At 45.1% G+C, this 18,112-nt stretch overlaps 1 protein-coding gene across 3 annotated transcripts in view; it reads left to right on the top strand.

Annotated features, from left to right (window-relative positions):
* The window catches only part of WWOX (WW domain containing oxidoreductase), a 908,120-nt gene that overhangs the window by 155,392 nt on the left and 734,616 nt on the right, over positions 1-18,112 (top strand). The window contains exon 6 of one of the 3 annotated variants that reach the window (XM_027513961.1): positions 1,440-2,237. The exons of the other annotated variants lie outside the window; for them this stretch is intronic. Coding sequence (XP_027369762.1) covers positions 1,440-1,475 — 36 coding nt within the window. The 3' untranslated portion in view covers positions 1,476-2,237. Of the gene's footprint in view, positions 1-1,439; positions 2,238-18,112 lie in introns of those variants that run through there. 3 annotated transcript variants of the gene reach the window in all.

The raw sequence follows: 18,112 nt of genomic DNA, 5'->3' as shown, positions 1-18,112 counted from the left end.
GCAGCCAGCGTAATTAATTGCACCCAGTTACAGGAGATCAGCAAGTTTGTGGGATTCACATGCTGCTGTACCATATGGTTGCCCAGTAGGCGAAAAATTTGATTAATGTTTTGAAGTAGATTTTTTTCAGCAAATATTACAGCCCCAGATGAGGTGTTCTTTTTTTCTTTTTTTTTCCTTTAACTTGCTAGTATTGTTACACTTAGCTGAAGGAACCAACCCTCTGATTTAAAGCTTAATAATATTGGGATCCAGTGAAAACTTAACATGCAATAAAAATTGCAGTCAGCCTGCCTCTTGTGGGTACAGAAAAATAATGCATTATGTCTTTGTTTGTAATTAAATGTGAAAGTTGGAGTCCAGAATTTGATTTTTTTTTCCCTAAAAAGAAACATAACTTTTTTTTCCCAAGTGGTGCAGTTTTGGTATGATTTATAAACAGAACATTTGGGTAGACTTTTAAAACTAAAAGGAAACAGCAAAACAAAACAAAAAGAGTTAGTGAAGTTTCTTATAAATTGCATTCTCCGTACCAATTAGATGGTCATGAATTTAACTATGAGTGGCATAGAAAAGTTTAAGCTATCTCTGCTGTTATCCTAAGGTTTCAGTTTTTCATAACCAGTCAAGATATTCATAGTTAATTTCTCCTTTATTTAAAAAAGTCTCCTTTAGATTTTTGCATACATTTATAGTCTCCTTGGTGGCTGAGATGGTAAAGAATCTGCCTGCAATGCAGGAGACCCAGGTTTGATCCCTGAGTTGGGAAGATCCTGCAGTGCAGGAGACCCAGGTTTGATCCCTGAGTTGGGAAGAGAAGGGAATGGCTATTCACTCCAGTATTCTTGCCTGGGAAATCTCATGGACAGAGGAGCCTGGAGGGCTGCAGTTCATGGGGTCACAAAGAGTCAGACACCACTAAGCGATTAACGTTATACACACAGTCTCCTTACTTTTTTAAAACGATAAAGCAGAAAGTTGGTTTTGTTTTAAGACTCCTTGTCAGGCTGGACACACATTCCCTTATGGCACTCTCCTGCTGGGGTCCCCCTCCAACTTCTCTGTCCGGTCACTGGGAGAGAGTCAGGCCTTTGGTAACAAGACAGGGTACGGTAGGTCTGACCTTGGCATTCAGAAAAACAGCCTGAAGTTTTGCAAGCATGTAGGAACTGGTGATGGACTTTGAGGAAAATAGAATAAAAGAAATTTCTCCTCTCTGATGAATATGGCTTGATGCTTCATATAGTTGAGCTTTTGTGTTTTTCTTGAGACTTAATTTCTAATTGCCAAAGCATCATATGACTCTGCTTAAATTTAGATGTCTATTAATACGAACTCTTAGCTCAAGTGTTTAGAGCATGGTCTTTAGCCAGGCATCAGACTATTCTGAGTCTCTGAGTCTTGGCCAATAGAAAATTCTGTTTTTTTTTTTTTTTTAGTTTTTGGCTGCACCATGTGGCATGTGGGACCCCTAGCTCCTTGACCAGAGACTGGACCTGTGCCCGCTGCGGCACCATGTGGCATGTGGGATCCCTAGCTCCTTGACCAGAGACTGGACCTGTGCCCGCTGTGGCGAACGTGCAGGAGACTTAACCCCTGGGCCACCAGGGAAGTTCCGAAACTTCTCTTGAGTCACGAACAATGTCTGTAACTTGGACTGCACCCCCCACCCCCACCCCACCACTGGTCTAGAGAGGTCCTTAGTTCAAAAGGAACCGTGTTATCTGAATCCACCAAAATGGCACTACGTGCTGTCAGCTCTCAGCGGTCACGCGGTTATTGCTCTCTTTCTCTGCTCTGTGTCTAGAGCGTCCGAGTGGCTCTCAGTGTGGCCCATTTTCCGATGGCTCAGTGAGGGGTCAGGGGAAAGGCAGCAACCAGGCCAAGAGGACCATGTCCTCTGGTTTTGATTTGCCAAGTCAAATCTTTGAGCAAAGTGGTTAGACTGTTTTCGATAATTACATGGCACCAGGCTTCTAATTTTTTTTTTTTTTTTTTTTTGGTGAGGGAGGAAATTAGCTGAATAGTAGTTATCCACAAAGACATGAAAAGAAATGTTACAGTGATGTCATATTAAAAAGAACAAAACTCCACAGAAAGCAGTAGAGCCCGTCTTTCTCCTCAGTTTGAGCTGAAGCTGTTTCTCTCATTTTCATTACGGCATCCGGTAGAGATTCTTAGACTAAGGCAGTTTCCAAGACACCATTTAAGAATGTGTTTTTCTCAGACCCAAGTAACTTTTTGTCAAATTTCGTCAAGTTTTGTCATTTCATCACTCCTAAGCGAGTATGTTTTAATTGTGCAATTTAAGCAGTGAGTTTTGATTTCATGTGGTCCCCTCCAAATAGAGCCTGGAATTTTTTTTTTAATTTGAAAACAAGGAAATAGTTTTTCATTTTTGTTTAATACAGCAGGTGAAACACAAACAATGCATGGTCAGTTGGCAGGAGACTGTATATGGAATTATTTATGAGTTTATGTTTTTTTTTTAAGCAGCACATACATATATGAAATTCATTAGGTGACAGGATGGATGATTCAGGGAAACGGTGTGTGTGAGAGACCCCGAGAGTGCAGTGCCGGTGGCGTACGGCGACCCGAGCTCTGTTCCCAGCAGTTCTGTCCACGTCCGTCTCGTTGTTGTTGTGGTCGTCATTTTAATAAAATGGGTTTGGAAAGAACAAGCCTCTTCACAGTGCAGTATTTTTTGGGGGGGAGCCCAAAGGAGAAGAATGTATTTCTGGTCCATCTCTTGTTAGTAATGCATACTGCCACATGATGACATTCCCGGAACAATTATCCTGACCTTTTCTGTCCCAGGGGAGCCCAGTACATGCGCAGCATCTCCCTTCACATCTGCAAATTTTACTTCCCTGGGTGGACTCCTTTGGAGAGAGATCATTCCCAGAGTATCAGTTCCCTTCAACGAAATTTCCTTTTGTTTGAACTAACACCCTGCGATCAGGATTTACAGGTCCTATCAGTGTAAGTGGCTCAGATTGGGTGATTTACCAGCAAGTATCCATCAGTTGAATGAATTTTGCTACATTTTTCAAGTGGGAAGAAATGTAAACAAGTTTAGGAAGGGCGGGGGGGAAGTCCGTCCTAGGGGGCAGGAAGAAAAAAAAAAATCATCCTTGAGGTCCCACTGTTTGAGACTAGGTGTTGCTGTGCAAGGCTCACCCCCAGCAGGAAGGCTCTGCTTTTGCCCGAGGTGCTCACTCAGCACAGGGCACCTCGGCAGCTGGGGCAGAGGGGCACCAGGCGGAGGGGCCCCGGGTGGAGAGGCACCGGCAGAGCCGGGGAGTGGGGGGGACTCCGGCTGCAGAGCTGCCAAGGATGCGGGAGTGCCGGGGAACCGCTCTCCCTGGAGCTGGCCAGCCCGCGCTAGGCCACGCTGGTGTTCAAGTCAAATACAAGAGAGCTAATGATTCTTAAGGCGCTTTAAAGTGGTTTGTCTCTGGTAGTGTGAAGCTGGCAAGAATAAAATTCTGCAAATAGAGTTGATTTTTGATGACCCACCGAAGGCAAGTGCTAAAAGTGGTTGGTGGGCTCCAGTGACCTGGAGTTTGTCCCACGTCAGGGAAAGTGTACAGTTATCGGAGTTACTTACTAATGAAAAAGGAAGAGGAAAAAACAAGATTATTTGGTTACAGAGCAGTGGGAATGAACAGAGCTCTGGCTCTTACAAGGAACAGGTCTGAGAAAGCTTCCACATTTGGGATCCAAGACTAGCGCTTTCCCAGAGAAGGCGCTCCGCTGTCCTGGTGGGACAGGTGGGAAGCAAAACTCCTGTGACGGAGAATGGGGCTCCTCGTGAGCAGGGAGAAGCTTGAGACATTCAGGTCCATACGTTTTGGTTACAAGGTCAGACTTACTGCTGTATTTTCTAAACACTCAGTATTTGAAAAGACAACATTGCAAAGTTTCATTTTCTCTCGAACTACAGGAGGGTCTCGTTCTTTGGAGGGACATAATGAATAAAGTAATATTAGCTGCAAAAAAAAAGTGCTATATACTTGACAGTTTTTTTTTTTTTTTTCAAGTTTTACTGACCTGCAGTGTGAATCAGTAAGTATATCATAAATGTAATAATATTCACTGGTATTTTTCATAATTACTTTATTTTGATTTTCCTGAAGGATGAGGTTATTGTGTTTTATTTATAATCAGAAGCACATTAGCCCGTGAATTCAGGTAAAGGAATATAAAGCCGCTTCTATTAATTCCTTAAAATGTAATTGCTGCTGACGTATACTTAAACACTTTCATTTGTACATCTCTCTGCATTTTTTATTTTTTCCTTTTCTCATGACATGTTTGATGAAAAAGAGCCTTTTCAATACATACTTGTTTGGGGTTTCTGTGTTTGAAATTTTATCAGAGGCTTTGGGTCTGGCCAAGCAAAAATCACACTGGAGCCTTTACTTAGGGAGCATCCTCTGAACTGACCTGTCGGTGTGTGCCCACGTGTTTATTTGTAATTAAGGCTAAGATGCTTTAGAATGGCTTTACCATGAATCTTAAAAACCTAGAGACATTTCCTGGTAAATGATGTATGGCCGTTTGCTTTGGGTTGCCGCTGAAAAGAGAATTGTTCCTGTGGCATCTTTAGGGAGAACAGCTTTCCTGTGCGACTTGCAGCCTTAACCGCCTCAAACTCCTGTTGTTCGGTAAATCTGTCAGAAGGGTCTGCGAGGGACCGTATTTATGAAGTGAGTGTAGAGTGGTCAGTCTAAAAAGCTCCTTAGCTAGTACTTTGAATTTTAAATTACACGCATAATTCAAAGGTAATGTAACTTGCAGTGTCGGACTTTAGTCCATTCCGTTAAATGGAGAAAAATGACTGACGTTTGGAATGACTTATTGATTCTCGGTGGGAAAATGACTTCTGTAATATAGGAAGTATGGTAAAAGGAATAGCTTAATTATTTAGGGAGCACTTTTCAAAATATGCTTTTACAGCAGTACAAATTGTGTATATACAAATTGTACAAGGAGGTTCTTTCTTTCTTTCTTAATTCTCTTGGAGAAAAGTTATGAGAAGGCTTATATTATTTAGTTGCTAAGACAGAGTTTAATTTTGCTTCAAATCCTGGAGGCCGTAACTAAGAAAGATATAAGGGCTAATGAGAAGTTTCTAAAATGCCTTAAAAAATATGACTTGTTCCAATTGCCATTTCTTATTTACATTATACGCCAGCGAACGTTGGGAGACCTTGACTGCCAAGATTTACAAAACACACTTCTTTCTCTCTCTTTGGTTTATGGTGTTTTTCAACAGTGTCATGAACTCACTTAATCTGATTTCATCAAGTAAATATATGGGAAGTGGAGATGACATATTTTAATCTGGCATTTGAGGAAATATTCATAAAATATCAGATAAAATATTTATTTTGGCCTTTTCCTTCTGATCTCCCTTTTGATTCACCGTGTATTCTTTGCTTAAGGACTGCAGCCTAATGTTATTTTGACTGCAGTCCACAGTGCTGGCAGCCTTTCAGATAAACAGCATATTTGTGGTTAATTGGTTGAACATGTTCTATAATTATAATTATATTAAAACCTTAATGTGCTTGAACATTTGCCCACCAAAGGCCACTCGCGTGAACCATGTTAGGTTTCTGTCATGATCACGGAGCTGGCTGGTGGCCGACATCCCGCAGTCGAGGCAGGACCGAGGGCCTGGGACTAACACGGAGACCGCTCACCATTTCCTCCTGAGACCGCCATTCGGACAGTGGCAGACACTGAGTGTGAAAATTGCCTCCTGTCTGTAACTTGTAGATTCCCGGGTTTCAGCCCGGGGGCTAACGTTTCTTCAGATTTTGAAACCAGACTGACTTGGCTTTTTATCAGCATTATACAATGGTCATAAAAAGCAAAATTAGCACTTTATCAAGTTCAGAGCCAGTCGCCAAGGCCACCATGGAGCAGGGCAAGTCACCAAAGCCCACTGCTTAGACCTGGGCAGGGAGCCATGGTGGAAATGAGCGTAGGCCTGACGGCCAGCAGCTGTGGGTGGAGGGCCCCTCTCTGCCCTCGCTGTGCCTGCTGGGTTGGCTTCGTAGCCAGCGATCCCCTGGACTTACCAGCCGAGAAGCCCAGCATTTTCTTTTTAGGTGTCAGGGTCAGCCATACCGTGGTCTCTCTCCCCATGTATAAATCAGGGTCTAAGAAGCCCTTCTTTTTTTTTTTATGGCATGAGGATTTTTTTTTTTTTTTTACATATTTTAGTGGTTGAAAAACAGAGTCAAAGGAAGAAGAGCATTTCATGAGCCATCGAAGCATATGAAATTCAAACGATAGTGTTCGTGAAGCGTTTCCTTGGGACGCAGTGTGTTCATCTATTCATGTATTTTAGTCTGTGTCTGTCAGAGCAGAGTTCAGCAGTTGCAGCAGAGATACTGTGGCTCATAGAGCTTAAAATATTTACCATCTGGTCCCTCAAAGGAAAAGTTTGCCAGCCCCTTGATCTAAATGATGTCCTTCAGCTTCTGTCTCCTACCAGCAAGATAGTCCGGTCAGAACAGGGGCTATTCCTGGCCCAGCGCTTGGCGCAGAGTCGGGGATGTGGGTTGGATGAATCAATGAATGAATGCAAGGAAGGCAGGCCAGAAGGAAGGAGGGGAGGGAGAGGGAGAGGGGAAGACAGAGGAGAAATCAAGAAGCCACCCCAGAGCTGTGAGTACAGAGGTGTCTGTCATTCTCTTCTCTTTGGCCCAGCAACTGAGCACAGTTTATAAAACTTGAAAATCTGTCTCCAAACATGTTTGAATTCATTTTTATGGTCTTTTAATTAACCCAATAAAAATGGCAACAACACAGCAATTTTCAGAAAATGCCAGAGCCAAGTTTTTTTTTTTTTTTCTTTTTTAATAGCTGTGTGTGCAATCCGTGTCACACCCACTCACAGTTATTTCTGTGGTCCAAAGAATTTTCTTTTGGACCGAGGATACTTTAAATGAGGATTTACTGAAAATATTATGTTCTATATCATTAAAGGAGGGAGACAAAAAGTTCTTCCCATATTTTTTTTTTATGGGATGGAGCAATTCTGGCACTGCAGAGTACGGCAGGAAATTCCATCAGGTTTTAAGCACGCTGCCCATACCCTAAAGTATTTGGAGGGACTCGTAGAAGAACCAGATGAATTCAGGCGGATCTCAGTTCCAGAACTGAATGTACCCTTCATCAAAATACTGTGTACGGTTTTCAGGGATGGACTAGCAAGGTGAGGATTCCAGTTCAGAATCTTCACACTGGTGATGCAGGCCAGATAGTTTCTGCCAAGATGTTAGAAACTCCCAGAGTCTCATGAAGGCACCCTGCCCACCCCCAGCCTTGTAGGCACACTCTGGCGCAGCCACCCTTTCTTGTTGCTCGCCTTCTCCTGGCCTGGCCTCCCGGCCCCTTCAGCCGGGTTCTCACATGGCCTGTTTCATAGCATCGTTGGGGCCATTTCAGGGCTGATGGTTAGAACCTGGAGGAAGGTCAGGGCTCTCATGTCATCTTGCTGAGAGGTATATCACCTACAGTTTTACAGATGAGAGTTGCTGGCATGGAGGGAGAGGGGTGAGCGTTAATCTAGACAGAGGTGTGCAGACCATCTGGCTCAGGTGTCGTTTTCTGGGTGGGGAGGAGCGGGCTGTTGGGGGGCGTTGGAGCAGAATGGAGGGGCTGCTGGAACTTCCATGGGGGATCTTCACGCAGAGAGCATCTTCATCCCTGTCATCGGTGCCCGACGTCGTCAGACGAAGACAGTGGTTCTCAGGCTGGAGCGTGCACGGCGTCCCCTGGAGAGCTGTTAGAACCCACCTCCCTGGGCTTCCCCGCAGGGCTCCTGATTCCAGAACTTGGGGAGGAGGGCCCAGAGAGCTGCTCTTTCAGTGACTTTCCAGATGACGGGGTTGCTGCCTGCTGGGCGATCACACTGGATGAAGGGCTCTGCCAATTTCAGCCTGAGAACACTGGCTCACTGGATAATAATATTTCTGCTACCCACAGCTTCTTTTGGTCATCCGTATGGCAGGATCTTTCTGAAAATTTTTATTTGTTTATTTATGGCTGTACCCAGTCTTTATTGCTGCTAGAGGACTTTCTCTAGTTGTGGTCATGGAGGGCCACTCTTCCCTTCGGCACACAGGCTCAGTGGTTAACAGTGGACAGGCGCAATTGTTCTATGGCATGTGGGATCTTCCTTGACCAGGGCTCAAACCTGTGTCTCCTGCATTGGCAGACGGGTTCTTTACCTCTGAGCGTTGGGCAGGAAGGATCTTACATTCCGAGTTTGAAAAACCTCCCAGTTAACTTAGTAAAATGCTTTCGCCATCATTGCTTTTAAAGCTGCCCTCTGAAGTGAGAAAACCTGAAGTACTATTGAGATAATTTGTTGTGAATGTGAATTCTGCATCACAGTGGAAAGTACGAAAACCCCTGCTTGGTGCTCATTGTGTTCAGTCTGCCTGTCCTGTTCGGTGTTTCCTGTATAAACTGGATGTACCTGCTGCCGCTGTTGGTTTTGCAGTAATAATACTTTTCTACATTAAAAAAAAAAAATCCCGAAATGAAAATGTAACTTAGTCTTATTATTGTAATCTCCCCTTGGCTTTTTTGCATGGATCATTTGTTTGTGAACTGGTTATTTCAGGAAGGGCTCAAAGGTAATTTCATGGTTTATAGCATTTATATTGGCGCCTTTAATGAGCAAAAACATATTGTTTTCTAATACACGAAACGAGGGATTCACATATATATATTATTTTCATTTCCAAATATTACACGTATATCAAGTTTAAGACATTGGGAACAACCAAGTAAAGAAATTATACTTCTGTACACAGGGGAAATATGCAAGTTTTGTGATGCAAAAAAAAAAAGAAGAATCGATATATGCAGGCTTATGAGATGATTTTCTTTCTGATGCATCCAGATGATGTAGCAGGGAGCTGCTCTTGTGTTTGTCCCTCATACAGCAATTCATATCTAAAAATATGGTAACATATGGCTTTGTTATTATTTAGTTTAGGAATTTATGCACCTACAGGAGTTTTGAGAGCTCTGGGTCTCATTCAGATGTTAGTACACAGCAACTAAACAGGATAAGCTGGGGCGGGGAGTTACTCAGCCCCAGGTTATCAAGATTTGACCAATTCAATTTTTGTTTTGTTTTGTTTTTTGTTTTTTTGTTGTTGATGGTATTTATTAAACTCAAGAATTTTTTTTTCTTTTTTGAAAATGGTTCTCTTTCCTCTTCCTTATTCTGTTTCTGAAAGCCAAATTGGTGAAAGCCTTGGGCCCAATAAAAATATGGTCTGGATTGGAAAAGGGCTCAAGCTTCTTTTTCCAGGCCCGAAGCGAAGCAACTCTCAGGCTCCTGGTTCATTTGATGTCATGGGGAGTCCTTGACACCCCCATGGTCCCAGGCACAAGCCCTCCCCCGCCCCTCCCGAGCGTGTTTGTTTTACAGCTCCCGCACGGAGCCTGCAGCTGTGTAAACCCGGGAAGGGTTTCTGCCCAGCTTTGATCTTTGCACGGATCAACAATTGCCCTCCATCCCTGAACCCTGTTCCACAGCCCCCACGTCTCTCGGATTTTTCCATTTTCTGGTCATTACAGCGTTGCGTGGGGAGCTTTCCAGCAGCATCCCCCTTAACCTTGGTGTAGAATTTGGAAGAAGCACCTTAAACCCATCCTTTGTAGGAACCTATTAAGAGTGATTTTTACTTGATGCCAAAAGATACACCGTTTAGTTTCCTCCCAAGAGGAAATCTGACACCTTCCAGTAGATTGAGAGAGTCTGAGGAGCTTGAACATATTATGGACTGAATCAGTGTTTAAGGAACAAGCACAGTGTGAGTGTTTTTTTAACTCCTGAAATGTTCAGTCCTTCGCTTAAACCCTGGCCTAATAGCTGTGTCAGAGGTAGGCTCTTGGGCTGGTACAGCCTGACATTCTTTTTCATTTTGTAAGCTGGGCCCTCTGCGTGGAGGATATAGAAGCCACAGGTTCTGTCCCTACAGTCTGGTCCTTGTTTTAAAGGCTTCTTCACACAAGGCAGAGGGAAGCTAAGTGGAAATTCTGGAGAGGGAACCATCATTCCAGCTGGGCTGATCCTAAATGGCTTACAGGGCTGGGTCCTAATGCCTTGGCAGGACGTGAGCTCAGAGATGAGATGAGGCCTTTCCAGGCAGGGTAGCACAGTCTCTGACACCTGGTTGAGTGAAAGTGAAAGCTGCCTTCTCAGCCTCTCATCCCAAGAGTGAGCCGTCCTCCCTTGGGGCCCGGCCCCTCCTGACCCCCAGAACCTTATATATACCTGCGACCTTGAGCCCTTGAGTATACTGAACCCTGATTGCTACATGGATTAGGAAGCACAACCGAGAAGACAGAATAATTGGGGCTGAAAGTGCAAACCAGCGCAGTCAGTTTTTGGTGTGGCTCTGGTTTCTTCCACCTGTGCTGAGCTGTGGGAGGAAATCCCTTTTCTCATCAAGCAGACCACCGTTCTGTTGCCGTTGAAGACAGTGGACTGAGACAAGGGTTGCGTGGTCGCAACTGCTGTGTGGCACGGTTTGGCAGGAACAGAGAGTCCAGGAGAGAGGCTAAGACTCCTGGCTTGATCTCTAGGGGCCAAGGGGGAGACTGCGAAACCCAGATGCTGCCATCGATTACGAAGGACAGTGCTCAAAACAGGAGGAACGGCATGGAAATTAGAGACAGCTTTATTTTTCCCACAGTAGTCACCAAGTCTGTTCAATTTTCTTTTCTTTTGGAAAACGAATTTAATCTTTGAGAGAGCGTATACATTTCAGAATAATTTCCTGGGTAGGCTTCCTAACTTTCTTTTTTTTTTCCTTCTTCTTTTTTTTTTTTTTTTTTACCCTTTCTACATCCCTAAATAGTTCTTCGTGCAGTGGCATGACTAGCGGCTCAACTTTTTCCAGGAAATGATTCATTACTTTATAATTCCAATTCACTAACCATTTTCAGCCGTGCAATAAATTTAAATCCTTTACTATCAAGATAACATTTTTTCTCCTGTCATGGAGATATAATGATTGGAAGCCATTTTTAGAAGTTGCCCCTTTGGGGGATAGCTCTTAGGGAGCTGTCCTGTACTCCAGCCCATAACTGGTAGGATGTCAGTGTTTCCAGGGCCAGGGGCCCCGGGCTGCAGGTCTGCCCATTTCTCCAAGTGCCCAAGAAAATGCCCTTTACAGTAAGTGTGATGAAGAGTCCATTGGGTGAATGGGAAAGATAAGAATGTGCATTTGAAGCCTGTGGTTCTGAGAAAACCACATCATTTCTAAAAACAAAGGATGAATGATAATGCCATCGCTAAGGCATACTCTATCCTCCTGAAAATCGGCTATGAATCAAGACAAGGCCAGACAGCTCAAGTGGTCTGGTATGTTGTAGAGAGCAACTCTGGGGTCCATCATATCCCTTCGTCTGTGGCTAACTTGTTGTGTGATTGTAGGGGAGTCCCTGAACCTCTGTGAGCCTCAGTTTTCTCGACAGTCAGTTGAAGGAATGGGTTTAGTGTTCTTTGGGATGCCCTTTAAAAGACCCTCAGGTTGGGATCTCAACAGTCAGACCCTCTTCTCTGTAATATTAATGGGAGTAAATCTCACTTTTAAAACCGTTTTCCACATGCTACTTCTTTGTAATACCTGCTTTTAAAAGTGTTTTAAAGAAAGATGAAATAAAACACTGAAATTCTGAAAGTAACAGATTTCTTAACTTTTGGTTGTAAAAATTATTGAGTATATAGAAAATTCAAACAGTAGTAGTACAGTGTATAACTATATGCTCACCACCTAGATTTAATAATTGCTAATGCCTTATTTTGGAGAAGACAATGGCACCCCACTCCAGTACTCTTGTCTGGAAAATCCCATGGACGGAGGAGCCTGATGGGCTGCAGTTCATGGGGTTGCAAAGAGTCGGACACGACTGAGCGATTTCACTTTCACTTTTCACTTTCATGCATTGGAGAAAGAAATGGCAACCCACTCCAGTGTTCTTGCCTGCAGAATCCCAGGGATGGGGTCGCATAGAGTCGGACACGACTGAAGTGACTTAGCAGCAGCAGCAATACCTTATTTAGTTAGTCCATCAACACATCTGTCTGTCCATCCATCCATTCCATTTATTCATCCATCCATTCATCTGGTCATCCATTTATCCATCCACCTGTTCAGCCACCGATAGATGTATCCATCCATTCATCCGTCCATCCATATCTGTATCTAAGTTGCGGACGTTGACACTCTTTACACTTAAATACTTGGGCAGACATCTCCCAAAACCAAAGACCTTGCTCTGTGTGATCACATTTATCAACATTATCATGTCTGTGAAACTGAGGATAATTCACTAACATAAAAGAGTGTAACAAGATTTACCCAGTCATGCTCAAAATGTCTCTGATAGCTTTTGGTTTTCAATCAGTCTGCGAGTCAGTCTCGAGGTTCACATGTCATATTTGGTATAACATCTTTTACTGTGTTTCAGTAGGGAGGTTTTTTTGGGGATTAGGGGTCACAGGTTATTTCATGACCAGATATTGTGGATACTGTCAGTCTCTTTTTCCAGCTAACAAGGCTTTGTTGTTAATTTTCAGTACTTTTGCATTATCAAGGAAACTTAATTTCTTGTACATCTTGTATTTTTGTGAATCTGATTTCGACTTCCAACCCATCTAAGACTGACCGTGGGAAGGATTTCCTTCGGTGAAACTTGGGAGGAGGAAAAATGTGTTCATGAGGACTGTGAGGGTGCCCTGTGTTTATCTCAGCAGAAGAAGGCTCCCCAGGGCTCTGTGCCACAATCAGTAAGACCAAAAAAAAAAATTGTGGGAAGAAAGATTCAAGTCTCCTGTTAAGAAACCAAACCCTCCAAGACCTCAGGGCCCTTTGCCTATAATCAGCACACAGGAAGGAGCACTGTAGATCAGGACTGCCTCTTGTCCCTGCTGCCCACCTGGGGGACGTTGGGATCCTGGGATGACAGCCCCCTGCCACCCACCTGCCTCGGCCTCACGAGTGGGGTGCAGGGGGTGGGATGGGCCCTTCCCCTCTCTCCTTCAGGGGAGGTATCTGGCATAGAGCTTAGGGCGCAGAGTGGAGGCTGATCTGCCCACAAGTTGGTTCCTGCATCAAAGTAACTTTAAAATTAGATGAGGTTTCGAGTGTTTATCATCCTCCCCGGGTCATGAGATTTGACAGGCCAATATATCACCCGGGAAAGTCTGAGGACCCGCCTTCAGCTCCCAGACTGTCCTCCCGCCTCCCTGCCTCCCCTTTCACATTTGTCTTGGCCCAGAGCAGGCACAGGCCATGGCTGCGGACGCGACTTCCGGAGGAGAACACCCAGGGTCACGTTCCTCTGCATCCGTGGACGTCGCCCGCGAGCAGGATGTGTTTTGTTTTCCTCACATGGTGACTTTAAAAAATGGCTGAAACGCAAATGCAGATTGGGAGACTTCACGTAAAAACCTGGCATTCCTGTTAGATTCACAGATGGGAGCAGGGGAACTTCCCTGGCGGCTCAGTGGCTGGGACTCGAGCTCCCAGTGCACTGGGTACGGGTTCAGTCCCCGCTTGGGGAACTGGGATCCCACACACCACGCAGTGTGGCCAAAAATGAAATAGACCTGTTTGTTAATAAAGTAAATAAAAACTGGTGGAGGAGGCAACAGTTAGCTGAGTACAGGCATCCAAAGGGCACGTGGTTTCTTGCTGTCCATCATCTCCACTGCTCCCTAATGTTTCCCCTCCCAATTTAAGCAGCTTTCTTCATTCATTCGGGCTTCCCTGATAGCTCAGCTGGTAAAGAACCCGCCTGCAGTGCAGGAGACCCCAGTTCAATTCCTGGGTCGGGAAGATCTGCTGGAGAAGGGATAGGCTACCCACTCCAGTGTTTTTGGGCTTCCCTTGTGGCTCAGCTGGTAAAGAATCTGCCTGCCATGCAGGAGACCTGGGTTCTGTCCCTGGGTTGGGAAGATCCCCTGGAGAAGGAAAAGGCTACCCACTCCAGTATTCTGGCCTGGAGAACTCCATGGACTGTATAGTTCATGGGGTCACAGAGTCAGACACGACTGAGCAACTTTGACGTCATTTCACTCCATTCATTCATTCTTCTGTCCTTCGAACCTGCTTTCCCTGCACTAGGGGAGGGGGAGCCTTGAAACCTCTGGTTAGGCCACTTAGAAGTGAAATGAGCATCTGGGAAAAAGGGAGCGGCAGTGGAGGAAAAAGCTGTGGCATGTTCTGAATGATAGCAGGGGTGTTTCTGATTTTTTCCTCCCTAGTTCCCTCTGGAAGAATGAGCCCAGCTTCCATGAACTGATTATAAGTCTCTAATTCAAGTTCCAGTAGTCGTGAAATGGAGCAAGCCTATGCGTCTTCCATTGGACTTGAATATATAAGCACTTTTTAAATTTTGAGGATGAGAAGTCTCTCGTTTTTGGTAACGATAGAATGGCAGAATGTCACTCACCCACCACTTGGGTGTCCAAGAAGGGTCGTGGGTGCCGGACAGCCCACGTCAAACAGTCGCCACTTGAGGGTGGATGGTTCAAGTTTGTTTGAAGTGAGAAATTGCCAGCGACCTGAAACCCATCATTATTAACCTTGTGGCAAAACATCGCCATAACCAGTAGCCAACTCATTTTTTTTATCCTTTTTTATTTTTTCTTTTCGGTTGGAAGAAAGGCTCATTGATGAAAGTTGGCTCAGTTCTTTTTGTTTAAGTTAAGTGGTCGGACCACCAAGAAGAACGGCTTTCCTTTGATTGGGAACAGGGCCTGATCCAGATGTGTTTCACACGGCGTCAACTTGGGCTGCACACCCCACAGCGGATTCGAGCTGTGTTTATATATAGACACCCGCCCACAGAGCAGACCATGTGGAAAAGCATCTCTGTGCTGCCCACCATCTAAGTCTTCCACGAGAGCAGCCTTTTAGTAATACATGAAGCACCTACAGCTTAGGTGTTTCTGTGATGAATCGGTGCCTCCTTTCTTCTTCCTTCACATGTAAATGGAACAAATGCCACAAAGCAAATGTGAGGTAGGAAGAACTTGTAGAAGCACATAATGGAATAATAATATCCGTGGTCTCCCTGGACATTTTATGATAGAAGATTCTGGAAGGCCGAGCCCAGCTGTTTCCAGCTAAGGCTCCAGTGGTTGTTACGTGTTGTCTGGTTAAGCTATCAGGGTCTCGCTGGAGGTTTCCTTTCCCTCCGGCATAGGTCTTTTAGGATCCTGCCTTGAGGCACCCACATAAGTCCCCAGAGTCACTGAGAGTCCATCTAGGCACTCTTCCCAAAGACCGGTCCGTGTGTAGCCTCAGCTGTTCACTCCGTGATTAGCGTCTTTTCAGCGTATTTGTTGGGCTTGTTTCATTTGTGACCACAAGAGTGTATTTCTTACTTCAGATCAAAGAGTCTAGAAATGTGATGAACCCTGCGCCTTCCTGCACTTCCTGGAGAACCCCACTTCTTCCTACAGTTCCCCCGTCTGAGTTAGCAGAATTCAGATTCTGGTCAAGTGTTGTGACCCTAAGGCTTCAAGACCAGAACCAGATCCCACATGTGATGTCCAGCCTGTGCAGCTGGTGGGACAAGGGGAGCCTGAGTGGGTCCTATGCTGACTGGGGGTCACCTCCCTGCAGTGCTTCCATCAGCTGTGGCTTGGCCTGGACCCCAGCTTTCCCCGTCAGGGGTTCGTCTCTCTTATTATAAGAGACCTGCGGGGAGGCCATTGAGTCTGGGGGCACATGTGCGTGATGCTGTCAGGGGGCCAGGACTGCTGTGGGTTCTCCCCTCAGCCCTTCTTAGCACATGGCTGCCCAGCCTCCGAGTGTCCTGTCTACTTCCTTAACAAGGAGAAGGGGGACACCAACTTGTCCATCACAGGCCACACATAGTGCAAGGAGTCTGGAAAGGGGACCGTCTTTCCTGGGTGCTCTTAGCAAAGATGACAGGGAGAGTGATCAGAGGGGGCACCCAGCAGCGTCTGCCTCGGTGGTCGTGAGCTTGGTCACCAGTCAGGCCGATGCCTTGGACTTGACTCACTGGACCACAGTGTAACCCTACTCAGTCTGAAGGTTCCCCTCTGTAAGAAGCGGGTAATAACTGAACCTATGATAGGATTGTTGAGGCTTCCCTGGTGGCTCAGAAGGTAAAAGAATCTGTCTGCAATGCAGGAGATCCCAGTTTGACCCCTGGGTTGGGAAGATCCCCTGGAGAAGGGAATGGCAACCCAAATTCGAGTATTCTTGCCTGGAGAATTCCATGGACAGAGGAGCCTGGTGGGCTATAGTCTACAGGGTCGGAAAGAGTTGGCCATGACTGAGTGGCTAACATTTGCTCTTTCGAGAATTGTTGAAAGGATTAAACGAGGTCAGGTGTGTGTGATGCTTGGATTGGCGTCAGTGGGTGTTGAGTGACTGTCCCCGCCATGAGCATTGTGGTTGTTGTCACCGTTTTTCCATCTTCCCCTCCCTCCTGTCTTCTTCCTTTAGCTCTTCTCCCACTGTCATCAGCAGCACCATCATCCATGGCTCCTCCCTCCCACCACCATGATACATCGACGGGTGTTTGTTTGCTTTTGTGATCACGTATCCAGAAGTTATTCAGCTTTTCCCGTAAGAACATTCACTTGATGTGTTTCCTTCTACTCTTGAATTTCCTTAAGCTACCCTGAAATTATTTCTGTCATTTCTTGGAAAGAGTCTCCCTGGGCCCTGCCCACACCACATGGCAGGAATCTATCTCATGCACACATTCAGGTTAGTACACACGATGTTTGTTGATGGAATGAATTAATTTTTCACTGAATACCAAGGACAAGCTGGTTATATTCCTCTTGGAGCTCATTTGTTCTCCTGAGAGCACGGCCACATTTCCAGATTGATGGCTTTAGCTGTATATCCAAAGTCCTGGCCCTCACAGCTGATGAGTGGACCCGAGTCTGTAATAATGCTAGTGGTCCTCATGATGCTGTAGCCACCCCAGTCCTGCCCCCATCACGTACGGGGTGCACTCTGTGTGCTGGTCACGGTGGAATGCCACACCTCGTCTCATTGCACTGGGCATCTCTCTGGGATGGGGGTTCCATGCCTTAACCTGGCTCTTGGGCTCCAGTATGAGGGTGGGGCTGGTGAGAATGGAATTCTTCTTACCTTTGCCTACTCTGACTTCCATCTCAGCCCATCTCCACCCTTTTTCCTATGTTTTAGCCCCTGGGAAAACCCAGTGGAATTTACTAATTTACTGATGCTAATTTACTAAGTAGCATCACTACGAACAAAGCTAGTGGGGTGACAGAATTTCAGCTGAGCTATTTCAGATCCTAAAAGATGATGCTGTTAAAGTGCTGTATTCATTATGCCAGCAAATTTGGAAAACTTAACAGTGGCCACAGGACTGGAAAAGGTCAGTTTTTATTCCAGTACCAAAGAAGGACAATGCCAAAGAATGTTAAACTACCACACAGTTGCACTCATTTCACATGCTAGCAAAGTAATGCTCAAAATTCTCCAAGCCAGGCTTCAACATATGTGAACCAAGAACTCCCAGATGCTCGAGCTGGATTTAGAAAAGGCAGAGGAACCAGAGGTTAAATTGCCAACATCTGTTGGATTATAGAGAAAGCAAGAAAATTCCAGAAAAATATCTACTTCTGTTTCATTGACTACACTAAAGCCTTTGACTGTGTGGATCACAACAAACTGGGGGAAATTCTGAAAGAGATGGGAATACCAGACCACCTGACCTTCCTCCTGAGAAACCTGTATGCAGGTCAAGAAGCAACACATAGAACTGGACAGGGAAGAATGGACTGGTTCCAGATTGGAAAAGGAGTACATCAAGGCTGTATATTATCACCCTGCTTATTTAACTTCTGTCCAGAGTACATCATGTGAAATGCCAGGCTAGATGAAGCACAAGCTGGAATCAAGATTGCAGGGAGAAATATCAATAACCTCAGATATGCAGATGACACCACCCTTATGGAAGAAAGCGAAGAAGAACTAAAGAGCCTCTTGATGAAAGTGAAAGAGGAGAATCAAAAAGCTGGCTGAAAACTCAACAT

The sequence above is a fragment of the Bos indicus x Bos taurus genome, chromosome 18, assembly GCF_003369695.1.
Source record: "Bos indicus x Bos taurus breed Angus x Brahman F1 hybrid chromosome 18, Bos_hybrid_MaternalHap_v2.0, whole genome shotgun sequence".
NCBI lineage: Eukaryota > Metazoa > Chordata > Mammalia > Artiodactyla > Bovidae > Bos > Bos indicus x Bos taurus.
Note: the sequence above shows the minus strand (reverse complement) of the source record. Positions and strands in the feature narration are given on the sequence as shown.